The following is a 15,822-nucleotide window of genomic DNA, read 5'->3' on the forward strand; positions in this document are numbered from 1 at the left end:
TAAGTATATGTGTGTGTTTGTGTGTTTGTGTGGGGGGGGGGGGGGGCTGAATTTTAATTTCTTTTATTTTCAATAGGAAAAGCTGCTTCTGTTTTCAAGCTTAATCCAATTCAGTTTTTTTTTCCTGTGCAGATCTCAGACCAATTTCTTCTTCTTTTTTTTTGCACATTTCAGAAACTTCACACTTCAAACAGCAAACATAACCCTAAAAACCAAAACATCAGGGGGAGAAGATTGAGGCCACTAGCTCTACATTAACACAACGGCCTAACCGAGGCCTTGGTGGTCAGGAGGTCCCGCTTTCCAATCTTGCTTTAGCGGCACATGTTGCATCTCTGTGCTGAGCAGGTAAAGCGTTTCTCTGCCCCCTTCTAAGCACGGAAACAGCCAACTGGCACCTCATTACAAACGGAGCGGTGAGGGCTGTCATCTGAATCCCACCCTGGCTTCCTCTGCCGCCGCTGGAGCTGGAGCTGCCGTTCCTTCAGGACGTAGCGGCAGACAACACCCACGGCATCTGCGGCAGCGTGTGAAGCACTCCCATATGACGAGATCACACCTCCCGGCACGTTCACGCCAAGAAGGGATCAGAGAAAGCATTGTTGTCTTTGTGCGAGCCCCACGGGTCTCCGCAGGGGCGGGTTTATATTTAGGTCACGCTGTGGCTGTACTACACTAACGTCAATGAAACGAGTCTGTCACACATTTCAGAGAAACAAAAATCACTGAAAATCCAACCACACGCAGATCTCGCCAAGAGCCTGGAGAAATGGGATTTATTGAGACATAATTAACAAGTTTCTGGATGTGGTGAAACGTTGGATTAACGGATCTAAAATAAACCCAGACGTGTTTTTTAATTATTTTATTTATTTTTGGATGGCCTGTGCTCTTTTCTGCCTTTTCAGACAGAACCCAAAATGAAGCGAGACAGATGGGAAATTGCAGTTCTGTGCAGACATGACTTGACAACATAAGTAGCGGCTATATATCTAAACGACAACGAGACAATGCCCATTAGGAGCGCACGCAGACACAGCGCAGAGTCAATATGCATGTGCTGCAGTCAGACGCTGCAGGGAAACACAAAGCCCAAGACCTGAACACCGATCACAGATAACAGCAAAGCTGAACACTTTATTAAATCTCTGCGGCTGATGCAGCGGATAACATAACCGCTGCTGACAGCGGTACAAATTATCACACTAATTAAACAGCTAGATACTGATAATGCTAAATATTCACAGATTGGATCAGTTATATATTACTTATTGATTATCATTCATATTAGCAAATTTCTCAGGCTATGATATTCAGATAGCTTTATAAGAAGAATAAAAGAGCACTTTCAGTTTTGAAGCGTCATGCTGGCTTTCAGACCAACTTGAGCCACTTATGACGGTCGCAATGAGGCAAAAAACAGTTAGCCTTAAAAAAGGAAACTTTTGAACAAATCATGTTTTAGAAGAGGATGAGCTGTTTAATCAAATTCTTTGAGAAGCCTTCACTCAGTGACAGCTTTCACACCGAAGAGCGTGGCTGTCAGTCTGACCAGCCACTCATCGGTCCAGGCTGGCTAAAATAAAAGAAAAGTGCTAAAACCAGTGACAGAAATTAATCTCTGAGATGTCTGAAACTTTGAAAACTGCATTGTCTATTAAATATCACAAAAAAATGAATGCCACAAAATAGATTGTTTAGTTTTAACCTAAAAACTTGTGCTAGCTACATTTGCTTCCAGCATAAAGAGCATTGTTGGATTGCTCTGATGGATATATTCACAAATTAATTAGGATATTCAATTAATTAAATTACATAAACAGCTAAGTTTAACTCGAAATGCACAGAGTTTACTTCAAAGGGACCAACCTTTGACTTTGATATCAAAAGAGCTATTAAGAGTTTCTGAAGGGCGAGTAATTGATTTTGGCTCCACTTCCAACACGTTTAAACCAGACGTGAGATCCCAGACAACGTCTTTTTTTCAGACACCCTGTTGATATGTTGTCACACTTCCTACAAACACGTATGACTTCCCACCATTTTAATTAAGCTCCCTTCTAGAGGATTTTGTCAAAGTTTGCAGATTTGTCTACTGAATAAAGGAATTAAACTTTAAAAATACTATTGGAAAATATGAACATATCTTTGAGGCATAAGCAGACGTTGCTATTATGTTATTTATTTCCGTTTTTCCCTGAGGCAGCACATCTTCATATTCCACTGAAACACAAGTTGGGGCTATAAGTGTTTCTCCTTACTAATAACAGGCTGCTAAATGTGGTTTTGGATGTCATACAAATCACAGGATGGAGGGAAATTTACCAGTGTACTGGCAGAGAAAGCCGACATTTGATCTCTAATACAATTCAGAGGATGTTCATAGAAATCAAAACTGACCTTAGAAACAAGAGAACTGTGGATCTTCTTCAGGATGTCGTCCATTTCGAGTAGTTTGGGTTGGACGAGTGAGCTGTGGGGTCCGCTGATGTGGCCGATGTGGTCCAGGCCCAGGTAGTGGAGGATCAGAATGTCCCAGTCGTCCCTCTTAAGCGTACTGTCCAGGTGGCGGGTTACGTTGTTGTCAACCTACGTCGCAGCAGAGACACACTGTCGATATTGTTCTCAGGGGTTAGATGCATCAGTCAGAACCTGCAAAGTGAAAACTAATTACCTAAATCTGCGCTACAAACCCTCGCCGTGTTTCAGGCGAAGTGCTCAGCACCGGCGAACCTGCAGTATAAACAAGAACAGCTTGTGCGGTCCCACAGGTGTAGCGCCTGAGCATTTTCTTGAGTGATCTCAGCTCTCTGGGTCCCTGTTTGATTAGCTGCCTTCGAAACTTTAATGCAGACAAGTTTACTTCCCAAGCCCGAGGATTTAGACACCCTCCGCTTTTTTTTTTTTAGATTTTGTCACGCTACGACCATAAACCTTAATTAATTCTATTAAAATTTAATGCAATGGTCCAACACAACGTGGTCCAGATGTTCAGTGCCTGATTGTGAACAGCGAAGGAAGTGGCAGATGGTTTTAAAAGTTTTACACAAACACACCTCTTAAAAATCAAGCGTGCATTGATTATCAGCCACTTGTAATCCGGTACCCTAAAATAAAATCCCGTGTAATACATTGCCTTCAGAAGGCGAAGGGTAAATCAAGCCAACGTGTGTAACTTCACTCCGATGTCCTGAGAAAATCGGCTGCAACCACATGCTTTCAGAGCCGGGCAGAGGGGATCAACATTTACAGCGCCGAGTAGATTTACCACTCCGGTGTCTAATTACTCATTACAAATATTGGAGTCTATAATGATCTGAGGGAGAGTGCAATGAAGGGGAGATATTTCTATACATTATTATACCTCCTGTCTTTTAATCAACATAAACTTTCAGGACCCTTCAAAACGGAGCTAAAAGGGACTCACTCTAAGCGACGTCTCTGAACATTAATCCTCGCTAACATGACAAAGCAGCTTTGTGTCATTTCTTTCGTCATTCTTTGGCAATCATTTTTTTTAAGTTGTATCACATAAAAAACACCCGGGGGCTTTAATCCTTCATTGGCGTTCGCAGAGAAATCTATCGGCGTCAACCCCCGCGCTCACCTCGGTGTAGTCGGACACAAAGAAGGAGGTGGTCCCGTCGTACTCCATGAAGTGCTTCGGGAAGAGGCGGACCCACGTGTCGTCTCCGTAGAAGACGATCCTCTTCCCCGCCGTTTTGGCCTGCCAGATGAGGTTGTCCTCCACCAGCGCGGGAGAATTCAGGTTCATTACCACGTCGATGAAGCCTGGGATGCTGCCAGTGGTGAGAGCCTGCGGAGGGACGCGCGTCAGTCACCCTCACTCTTAGCAATAATTGACTTTTAATGGAATTACGTAACCTTAGGAGTTTCATCAGGTTTAACCCAGCTAATTTAATGCCTTTTATGGGTAAATGATAAAATGTGCGATTTAAAAACACATCAAAGTGCTCACAGTGTTGACTCAACATTATACATCAAAAGAGAAAATCAAATCTTTACTGTGAGGAATGATGCATATTCACTATGGGACCCAAACAAATACTGCCTCGCAAATGTATTCACATCCTGCATTTTGCTCACATTTTGATGCATGGGTCACAAAAAAATGTGGCATGCATTTGTATTCAGCCCCCCTGAGTGGATAATATATACAGGTACATCTCAATAAATTTGAATATTGCATAAATATGCAATATTTTGCCAGTCGTTTCAGAAAGTGAAACGGTTATTTCATAAGGATTCATTACACAGAGTAAAATCTTTAAAGCTTTTATTTCTTGCAATTTTGATGATTATGGCTTCCAGGGGAAGAGCACCCAAAATTCAGTGTTTCAGAAAATTAGACGATCACATTAGACCAATCAGAAAAGGATGGTTCAAGAACAAATGTCAGGCTTCTGAATAGTATGTCCATTTCTACGCCCTCAACACTTGGTTGGCCTCCTCTTGCCTAAATTCCTGCATCAATGCGACGTGGCAGAGAGGCCATCAGTCTGTGGATTTGTGTCGGTGTTCAGGAAGCCCAGGTTGAGTTGATCGCTGCCTGCAGGTCGTCTGCCTTGTTGGGTCTGATGTCTCTCATCTTCCTCCTAACAACAGCCCAGAGGTTTTCTATGGGTTCAGGTCAGGGGGCTGCTGACCAATCAGGAACAGGAAGACCACGGTCACTAAACCAGCTTTTGGTACCTTTGGCAGCGTGGGCAGGTACCAAGTCCAGCTGGAAAATAAAACCAGCATCTCCACACAGCTGGCCTGCAGAGGGAAGCATGAAGGGCTCTAGAACATCCTGGTAGATGCTGCACTGACTGTGGATCTCAGAAAATCCAATGGACCAACACCAGCAGATTACATGGTACCCCAAACCATCACCGGCTGTGGAAACTTCTCTGTGCCTTTCCGCTCTTCCTCCAGACTTTGAGACCTTGATTTACAAATAAAATACAGAATTGACTTTCTTCTGAAAACAAGTATTGGACCAGTGAGCAACTGTTCAGTTCCTCATCTCCTGGTAAAATGCCTGAAGTCCATGTCTAGTGTTCACCGATGCGTAGTAGCTCTTGATGCACCGACTCCAGCCTCAGTCCTCTCCCTGTGAAGCCCCCCCAGATCCCTGGAAGGATTTCACTTGACAATCCTCTACAGGCTGTGATCCTCCCTGTTGCTGCTGCACCTTTTCCTTCCACTCAACTTTCTATTAATATGCTTGGATGCAGAACTCTGAACAATCAGCTTCTTCAGCAAAGACCCTTTGTGTCTCCCCCTCCCTGTGAAGGGTGGCGATGACCGCCTCCTGGACATCTGTCCAGTCAGCGGTCTGACTGTGTCGCCTTCTGACCCAGACGGAGAGTTAAAGGCTCAGGAAACCTTTTTGAGTTGATTAGCCTTTTAGGGTGTGGCACCATGAGTTTCCAATAATGAACTATTTTACTTTATTGTAATTTTCTAATATACTGAACGTTTGGGTTTTCCTTATCTGTTAAACGTAATCATGAAAATTAAAAGAAACAAAGGCTTGAAATACATCACTTTATGTTGCCCTTTTGCACAATAGTCAATTTATTTTTTTAGATGTACCTATAGAACCTCCATCTGGATATGGATCTCCCAGTCTTGAACATTTGGAGAGAGACCATTTTGCATTATTGTTCTGTTTATAATTGAGTTATTTGCAAATTAACCAACTAAGGCAAACCAGCGGTAGAGCGGCAGTCACCAGCACCTTCCACCAGGTTATCTTCCGGTATTTTCCTGTATTTAGCCCCATGCAGCTTCCCATCATCTCTAAACCGTTTTTCTCTCCTTGCTGATCAAAAGCAGCATCCCGCAGCATGATTCTGCCGCCGCACTTAATGTGTCCGCTTTGATTTGCCCAGGGTTGCTTTTCCGTCGCGAGTTGTTTTTGTTTTCCACATTTAATTCAAAATGTTCCACGTCTCGCCTGACCAGAGCACATTCTTCCCTAAGCAAAAAGGGTTTCTTTTGATTTCTGTCAACAATGGTCTTCCTCTTGCTCTGGAGGAGCTGCAGAGATACTCTGGGTCTCTGATAAATGCTCTCCCTGTCACGCCTTCACAGTTTATGTGGATCGCCATTTCTTGATGGGCTAGCAGCTGTGCCATAATCTTCAGATGATGGATTAAAAAAAAAAAAAAGCAAAGCTCTGAGGCCTTCACCGAACAGCGGGAACACACATGTGGACTTATTTACTAATTAGGTGACCTTTGAAGGCAGCTGCATGCACTGGACTTAAATTAGGGGTTGAATACAAAGGCACAGCATGCTGCAGGTCTCTCCATGTAAACGGCCATTTATTATTTCCCTTCTACTTCAGAATGATGCAGCACTTTCTGTTGCTTATCCCAATAAAATAAATCTAAGTTTGTCAGAACGGGACAAAATATAAATACTTATAGGCGTAAATACTCTTGCAAGGCACTCCATGCTAAGGTTCAGAAAGACTTTGGTAGACACACAGTTTATGTGACTATATGTCCATTTAGCTTTTTTTAAATGGACATATAGCAGGTAGGGTTTTTTTTTATGTTTTTTAATACAATGATTCAGGGCAATAAGCATTTTTCCAGGCTGTGCTCTGTGTTGGTGGATGGGCAACCTGTGTAGCAGTGAGAAAGCTGAGGGGGGTATAAATAATTTTTAAAACAATATTGGCTTCCAGAACAGAATCTGCTCCACCCCTGACATGGATCTTGATTTCACACACTGAAGAAGGAGACCTGAGTTTGCAGACATTAGCAGGAAACCCTGTCACTTAAGCCCCCGTGAGCCGCCAGCAGCACAGCCTGACGCCCTTCAGCACGATCAAAAATACACAGAGATTAGCCGTGTTTATTGTGAGAGAACCCAGCCGTGAATGAAAACTTACTGAGGGGGGGAGGCTGGGCAGGGAAAAGTCTATTAAATCACTGCCTAAAGCACCGTCGTGCCCCTCTCAGTGTTGATGTGCGTGTGCTTGTGCTTATATAATCCAGTCTTCCACTTCACATCTAGGTATTTTGTTCATCTTATCAGCTTTTACATTCGCAAACAAAAACACTATCTTTGTTTGTTCCAATCTGTGGTGCTGTTTGAGAAGTGCTTTAGCTCATCTAGAACTACCCCGCCAGACAGAAGCTCTTCAAAAAACAAAAACACCTACACATAAAAAACACCAAAAAATTATTTATTTTTTTTTACTTGATATCATTTGTTATTTTTTAAGAATGGACATTTACATTTTACTGTGGTAAATCTATATGTAAGGATACAACATTCTAGTATTGAAAGAGGCTTTTTCAACGTGACTGCTGGCTGTCTAGACAGACATCTAAAAATCTGATTCCCCCCCCACAGGTCTGTGGACGAATCATTCAGAACTAGTTTGAACTTCATATTTAATGTGTATGGATAACATTTTCAGATTTCAAATGTACACTTACTCCGGTAAAATATTAATATTTTTCCCCCAGACAAGCTATATGAATTCACCTTGTTATACACTGATTTTTAAGCATTGGTTACGGATCAAATACCAGTTTCTCCAGACTTGTTCTGCATCTATATCTGATCTTTGTGTATCTACAGTATATCCTTTCAGATTTGCTGGTAATGACACGGGCTTACTGTTTTAATATTCAAGTCTAAGTGAGGAAAAAGGCATGTATTGTATCAATAAAAAGCTGCACAAAGATAAAAGCCTCCACCACAAAAACCCAAATCCTTGCCAAAATAAGCTGTGTATATGCCATATATATATATATATATATATATATATATATATATATATATATATATATATATATATATATATATATATATATATATACATACACACACACACAGTGTGTAAACTTTACCACTACCCACAACAAATTTGCTCATTCATACAAATCACTGATGTTGCACATTTTAAAATTTCAATATAAAGACTAGGTATTTTACTAAAAATCTGATAACATTTTCCACCATTTTTTCCTTCTACAGTTTTGGAAATCTACAAAGTCTCTGAGATTATGCTTGAAAATTCTGCAATACCTCTGCGGTGCCAGTAGGTGGTGGTAACATCGAAATAGCATAATCAAAATACAAAAGAAGACAACAGCATGGCTAAAGCTGTGCTAGGCTGAAGATGCTTGAAAACCTTTACAATACTATAAAATATGTTTTTTCATTGTGTTAAAAAAATGACAGTAAATTCTATTCTATAACAACATTTAATCTTTTTCCCTCACTTCAATAAGCTTACATTAGAAGTTTAATGTTAACCGCCAGGACAACACGAGATGAAGAAAACCGCTCCAGGTTACTCGAGGAGCTAGATGAAGCTCAACATATGACATTAAGGCTAAGCTTATTGGCATAACCTTGTTCTACTTTATTCGGTTAAGCTTATAAGTTTTATATATTGGTGAAAATGATGTATATACACAAGCATAGAGGCTCTCTGTCTACCATTACAAACCACATGCAGAAATTACAGCTAGCAAAGCAAACAAAAGTGAATGCAGTAGGGCTTACAAATGAGATGCCGCCAAGTTTTTAATCATTTCGGTTCATTTCTGTACAAACACCTTCGTCCAATAGCCTGAGGGAAAAATCTTGAAGTGACAGAGAGAAAGCTCTGCCCGTGTAACGTCTAAATACTTGAGCTTTTCCCAATTATTCTAACTTTCATTTGTTTTATAAAACTCAATCAAAGTAGACATTTAAGGAGAACTTAGTTCCCGACCTCCATTTTCAGCGCTTCCTTTCAGGCGAGTCTTGTTTCTGGCCACACAGGTGCTTGTTACAGAGAGGGATGGATGACTCTGCTGCTAAACCAAGCTGCTCTTTCTGCCTGCTCAGCTGCAAGGAGGTCTCCGCTCTAATAATAGAGAGCTGCTATTTTGCAAATAAAAGTACTGGGTTATGCTGCGAGCAGATACTGTACTGTACGCTCTGTGACAAAACAAAACAAAAAAAAAAAAAGAGTTAAGTGTTTAAATTCCTCTAAATACCATTGAAAAGCTGCCCGAATAAATGAGTGACTCATCAACCTACTAATCACTGGCCCACAGTGTGTGTCCAAGGCCTGCGCCGTAGCGCTGAATAAATGTCACATACAGTAGGAGTTGGGTTTGCTGACACGCGCAGGCATAGCGAGCGTGCCAGGACGCCGGCGGAAGGGGCTGCGTTCCACGTTCCCAAGTCTGGCAAAAGGTTTTTCCAGTTTCCCTTTCAGTAAATCACTTTCTGCTCGCTTCTGGAGGGAAGACGGTCCACTGACCTAACCTCAATCAACTCAGAGCATTTATCTGATAAAGCCCCACACTGCTGTGGTCACACTAACCAGGCAGATTCCACTCTCTCAGATACCCACAATGCATTGCTTCAACTGTTGCGATTATCTGGTTTCCCCTTTAAAATTAAATCCCTCAGTAGCGTCAGACTTCTCTGCGAAGACGGCCTCGCCCAACTGGTGGCCAGCATTCTGCTACGGTTATGGTTACAATGACCGCTCTGAGAGATCAACGACAGAAAGAGAGTGCCAAATAAAACAACTTTTAGAGACAGGACATATTGTGCAAAAGACCTTAAATTCATGGAGAAATCAAACTGATAATCGTTAATTACCACAAAAAATAATTGCCACAAACAGATGATGCTTTTAGTTAGTTGGTTTAGAGATGGGAACTGACAAGGTGCAGTGCAGTGACGTTAAACGGAAAATAGCAGCTGGTCTGCACTGCCCCCTGCTGGTGTGGTCGTTTCTGTTTTGCAGAGCAGATTTTCTGAATCTCTTTTCGAGGTCAAACTGACCAGCGGAGGCACTGCAGAAAAAAGCAACGTGTCCCCTTATGTGCTTAGCGTCCTAAATGGATCCAACACAGGGTGGTAAAAAGGGGTTGCACACCTTCCTTTAGCTCCATTTTTTATGTATCAGGACACTGATAGAAATAATTACCTGATCTGCTGAGTTTGTAAGCTTACCTCATTTAAAAAAAAAAAAAAGTCTCTAATCTTTTAGGTGGTTAAGTTTTAATGGAAGTAGACAGAATATCTATTGGACATGTACGTCACTGAGTGAAATACACATTTTATCCCCTAATAAAGCAACAAATGAAACTCAGTGAAGCATTATTTATTAAGAACTAGTTTGTTTTTGTAGTTGGTCAGCGGGTCTGCACGTATGATCCCAGGACGGATTTTGGTACTTCTCTTTACACTGAAACTCTAAATTATTTAGATATTTGGATGCGACTCAAAGTTTACGCTGCCTCCACTGACTTTCTATAGGACTGAAGTCTGCAGACTGGCGAGGCCGCATTAACCTGCCACCGACCCAAAGTCAACCTGTACTCTTGAGCTGCAACATAATGCTCCCAAAAAATTTCTTCCGTTCGTACTTGCTGTTTCTCTTTGTCCAAACACAGCAGGTAGAGTTGAAGCCAAAGAGTTCAGCGTTGATCTAATCGGATCCCCGCGCTTACCTCTGGTGGCTTCACTTTATCATTTAGACCAGGGGTCACCAACATGGTGGCCGTGGGCACCAAGTAGCCCCTGAGGACCACATGTGGTGCCCAAGAGCCTGTTCTAAAAACAGCACAATCCACCAGTGAGCTGCATCTAAAACCTGATTTTATTCTGTTCTTCTTCTTGTTTAAATCACACTTGCATTCATATAGATTTAAAAATTACACGCAGATTAATTTGTAATTGCTATCCAGTAAGTGGTTCAACAAAGTTGCTTTCTGAGGTACAAGATTTATGTTAGTGAGCTAAAAAAAGAATGTAAAAATGATATATAGGTAGACAGAATAGCATGCAAGATATAATTACAAACCCTGAAAAAAATGACCATTTTCCTTCCTTGGGGTTAATAGATTAATGTATAACATTTTGTCCATACATAAAGGTGACTGGAACTTTGGTTTCCTTTGAATTTAGGTTTACTGTTTTGCATACATTTCTGAGAAATTTACCTCATCATTTATATTATTATTATTATTATTATTATTATTATTATTATTATTATTATTATTATTGTTACTACCTTTGTACTCCACAAAATAAAATATAGTAAATTGCAAAGTATAAAGGCTTTTTTATAAAGGGAAGGATGACAAGACACAAAATATGTTTCATGTTATCTTCTCACTCTTCTCAAAATTTAAAGTTTGAAGCCACTAAAAAAAAAAAAATGAATAATTATTTGTAGTTTTACGATTCCATGTTGTTTTTTAAAAAAGAAGCAAACCCTGGAATCAGAGAAAGAGGAGAAGTGGCGCTGAATGTCCGGCTGTCTTTGTCCTTCGTTATCCCCGCATCTTTCTCTAAATCCTCGGATTACAGGGAAACATCTGCCTCCCTCCAAGTCTGAAAATCTGAATCTGAATCCTCTCTAGCTCCTCCCCCATTTCTACATAACTCTGCCTGGGGGACGCTGCATTTGATCACAGTCTGGTCACCCAGCAATAAAAGGGGAGAGATGTTGCTTCAGTCCAAAGCAACGCTCACTCTCAACATTCTCACACAACTACAACAAAGGCTGCACTTTCAGTACTACTGAAATACATTTAGGTGACTCAGCAGTTATTTCATCGTGCTATAGTCTCTGTCAATAATCAACTTTACTTTGTGTCAAAGTGTCCAATGTAACATTTTGGACATATGTATATGTAACATCAGCTTTAACAATACTGAACATCATTCATTATAAAGAGCTTCATAGATCGAGTCCGGTGAGAGCTAAAGAGCACCCTGTCCCTTACCGTGCTAAGGAGCCATTAGGAATCCCACAATCCTTTGTGTAACATGATATATAAGCACAGCCCACTCACGGGAATTAACAAAAATGTCCTGAGAAGAGTGCACACTTTGTATTTTTTTTCGGAAGACCTTAGGTCGTTTCCGTCACGTAATGACGTCAGAGTTAAAATCTGGCCCAGATCGGCACAGCAGTCCGATGCGCCTTTCCTCTCCACGATAGCGTTCTTATAACCTGACTCTAGCCAGATGTATTTCGCTCCGCCTAGCTCCACTCACATCCATCTGGGACCTCTCCATAGGAATCGCCTTTATTGAAGGCTGGGCCTTATCAAATATCCTTGCATATGATTGGATAAGCCACTTGTCTGTCATCTTTATCAACGTGCTATTTCAACCACTCACACCGAAGCTAACCTGTGATGCTGTGAGAGCGACGCAGGAAAAAAAACAACTATTTTTTTTTTTTTTTATGTGTTTGCGGCTCTAGTGGCACGCGTTTTATTTACAGTGAGCTGACAGAAAGAGGGGGGAAGACAAAGCACCACGGGTCAGAGTCGATCCCGGGCCGACCGCGTCGAGGACTAAAGGCCTCCTAATAAGGTTTGAGCTAACCGTTTACCGACAAGATGTCCGCTGCGGACGCGCCCCGGAAAACAAAACTTGCCAAATCCGGTCGGGAGAAGGGCGAAAACATTGTTTCCACCAACAAAAGCCTTCAGAGGCGTTCTCTGATGTTCTTTTAATGAAACAATATTAGGTAGATTGGACAACACGGAAGAAATAGCAGCATCAATGTTAACGCTTGCTTCCTCGATGCGAGCCGCCATTGTTGTTGGAATCTCACGGTGGCTTCTCCACTACGTCACATCCATGAAACACCCGCCCTGCGTCCTGATTGGCTGGACAATAAAATTGGTTGGAGAAATCACTCTCTATGGGAGAGGTCCCAGATGGATGTGAGTGAAGCTAGGCGGAGCGAAATCCATATGGCTAGAGTCAGGATAGAGTTCTTATGCTTGACCTCATGAAAGGTCAAGGAAGAGGAACTAGGAGCTATAACTAGAAGACTTCAAATGCAGCCCAGGAATCCTGGAATCAACTTCTTTGGACAGATGAGTCTAAAATGTAATTACTCGGACTAGAAGAGAGAACATGATTGATATAAACAACATCCAGCACTTCAGGTACATGGCCTTACACCAGCTGTGACGCACGGAGGAGGAGGCGTCATGGTTTGGGGACATTTTGCAGCAGAAAGACCTGCTCTGCTCTTCATCGTGGAATCTACCATAAATCCTATTGTGCATTAGAGGTAGTTTACGGAAGATGTGAGACCATCTGTAAAAACGTTAAAGCTGAAGCAGAACTGGACCCTGCAGCATGATAAAGACCCAAAACATACCAGTCAACCAGTGGCAGCTGGCACATAGGGGGCGCTAGGGGAAGAAAAGAAAAATCAAAGATTTTTTCAGAGATGCTCTTCTGCTTACCTTGGTTGTAACGAGTGGTTATTGGAGTTACTGTTGCCTTTTTATCAACTGTGTTGTTGTGGTCATCACTAAGTGAGGTACTAAAGACAGATTGCAATGTCAGCTCTGCAATCTTTTTGCCTTTGCTTTAAAAGAATGATGAGTTTCAAAATTAGGTTGGATGCAGACGTGATTTATTTTTAATAGATCTTAAAGAAGAAGCTGAATTTGTGGGGATATGATGCATTGCTACAGTCTGATGTGGGCAAAGAAAAGAGAAAGGAGCCATAATTTGTCATGGAAAGGTCTATTAGAAATGTGCTTAAAACTTACAGCCTGTCCATACCAGTTTTAGACCGTTTAGATTTCTTTAAAGGCCATAAATGACAAAAATAATGCTTTTTCTAATAGTTTGTAGCTTTTAAAAGGGAAATCTAAACTGTCTCAGTTTTGTATGGGCAGGTCGGAGCTCTACAAAATTGTAGAAATGGCTGCTCATGAAACCTCGGGTCGCAGACTGAGCAGGTCATGTTAGCTAGGTGCACCAGTAGGAGTTTGGACTGCAAGCTCTCTCATATGTCACAACTTGCTTTGATGACCAGTCGTAATAAGATCCCTAATTATTGCACACTGTGCAAGTGAAAAGCAGCTGCTCCAAGCATGGCTGTGGAGAACATATGGGGTATCACACCTGTGAGGGATTTAGACCAAGGCACTGAACAAAACAACAATAGCTCACCTTTCAAAACTAAACAAAGGGAAGACATGAGAAGCAATGGTTGATATATTTTATCATTAATGTTTTTAAGTGAAAATCAGCAGCACACTTTGTCAAGAAACTACCGAGTCTAAATTCTCGCTGCTCCTTCTCTGCCTTTCCATCCGTTCCCTGAAGGCATCACTGAGAGCGCTTCTGTCCAGACCGTCTTTTCTCTGCAGCAACGCTCCTCTGGGCCGGAGTGAGCTTCCCATCTTCTTGGACGAAAACAGCTTGACGCTGTCAGCGCAGCCGCATTCTTCTCTCCCCGCCGCTGACAGAGCATAAATATTGCCTTTTACTTTTCTTCTGACACGGGGAAGTTATTCCACTTTACCCTTCGGCTTTTGTCAGATGTCTTCTGTCCACCTCGGCGGCACCCAGCGCCGACCCAACACAGACTAAGCTCGGCTGATCGCTTACCGAGGCCCTTGGGACCTCGCTCCTCCGCTACTGACAGCTACTGCTGATTGGTTGCTGTTCACGGGACAGTCTGCTGCAGCACAGCAACCCGTCAGCCACGATTCCCTCCTGGCTCTGCACTCACACTGCTCTCATCGGTATGATGCGTCATCAAAATTTAACCTGATTTCCTGCCACCTAAACCTACAGTTAGATGCAGGAGGACAACCAAACTCCTCTTGAAGAAGTTGCTGTCGGTTTTTCCTCTTATTGAACGTGGTTTATGCTGGCTCACAAGAACATTTTTGGTCTTATGTGCAAGCGAATACGTTTTCTGACTAATTACCTTTACTTTAATAAAGCAGAAGACAAAAAAAAAAAAGCGGGCAGATGTTTAATCAGAGGTTCACCGATCAATCAGCCCGCTGCTGGAGTCGGCTAATTTTCCTCTGCTCTGCTCTGATTGGTAATAAGCGGGTCAACTAGTGAAAAACTTGGAATTGTCTTCCCCTATTCTTTAAATTCTTTAAAACTAAAGACTTCCACTATTTTCAGTCTACGAAAATAAACCCCATTTATTTTGATAAATAAATGGGGATTTTCCCTTTAATTTCTGTTGCATTCAGAGCTGCACCTCTGTCAAAAAACATGCTGCTTGTACTTTATTTCTCTTTCACAGCACATAGCTGAAAAAAAAAAAAAAAAAATCTAAAACTGTCCAAATCTGAACCAGCCGTTCAGATCAGAAAGAGAGCTTGAAATCAGCCTGAAATCGGCCAAAAACAGCCGTGATTGGTGCATCGTTTTGGTGCCGGTTAGCCTGCATTCCTGTTTTGTTATCTGATTGCATAAAACTGCTGCTATACATTCCTTTGGCGCTCGGAAACTGCGTTGAGCGTTTGATGTTTTGGATTATTCGACCAACAAATCGCGCTAACGACATTGTGGTTGCAGAACACTCGTGGAACTAGTAACTAGAAATACTGAGAGGGAAACGTCTGAGTTGCTGCATCCTCACTGTAACTTCCCTCTCTGTTTCAGCCATTTCCTGGTAGATTTTCCACTGCACTGAGACGCACTGTGTTTGCAAAACAAGCCCAGATCATTAACCCTCCACCACCGTGCTGAAGAGCTGACATGCCGTGCTTAATTAAACATGATGCTGTTCAGCGTTGCCACATGTCTCCTCCTTGATTTGGTCTGACTTTTGCTTAGTTTAGTCACAGCTCTTTTCCTGAAGAATTGCAGTTTTTTTCCATCTGGGAAAATAAAATAAAACACAGGATGTTTCAAGCTTCCTTATGCAGGAAGCTGAAGTTGTGCTTGAGTTGTGTGTCCTCGAGCTTTTTGACTTTTTTTTATTATTCATTTCTCTGAGCCTTACTGACTGACGTCTGAGTGAACTCCCTCAGACATCCCCTC

The 15,822-nt window shown here is 41.9% G+C and overlaps 1 protein-coding gene across 2 annotated transcripts in view; it reads right to left on the bottom strand.

The window, feature by feature from the left end:
* pigg (phosphatidylinositol glycan anchor biosynthesis class G) overlaps nucleotides 1-15,822 on the bottom strand; it is a 107,697-nt gene that overhangs the window by 89,367 nt on the left and 2,508 nt on the right. Inside the window, exons 1-3 of one of the 2 annotated variants that reach the window (XM_036127080.1) lie at nucleotides 10,410-10,489; nucleotides 3,608-3,817; nucleotides 2,401-2,589 (exon numbers count right to left, since the gene is read on the bottom strand). In XM_036127080.1, the coding sequence (XP_035982973.1) occupies nucleotides 2,401-2,589; nucleotides 3,608-3,775 (357 nt within the window). In that variant the 5' untranslated portion in view covers nucleotides 3,776-3,817; nucleotides 10,410-10,489. Of the gene's footprint in view, nucleotides 1-2,400; nucleotides 2,590-3,607; nucleotides 3,818-10,409; nucleotides 10,490-15,822 lie in introns of those variants that run through there. The other variant, XM_012866844.3, reaches the window with a different exon arrangement.

This window comes from Fundulus heteroclitus, chromosome 23, assembly GCF_011125445.2.
Source record: "Fundulus heteroclitus isolate FHET01 chromosome 23, MU-UCD_Fhet_4.1, whole genome shotgun sequence".
Lineage (NCBI taxonomy): Eukaryota > Metazoa > Chordata > Actinopteri > Cyprinodontiformes > Fundulidae > Fundulus > Fundulus heteroclitus.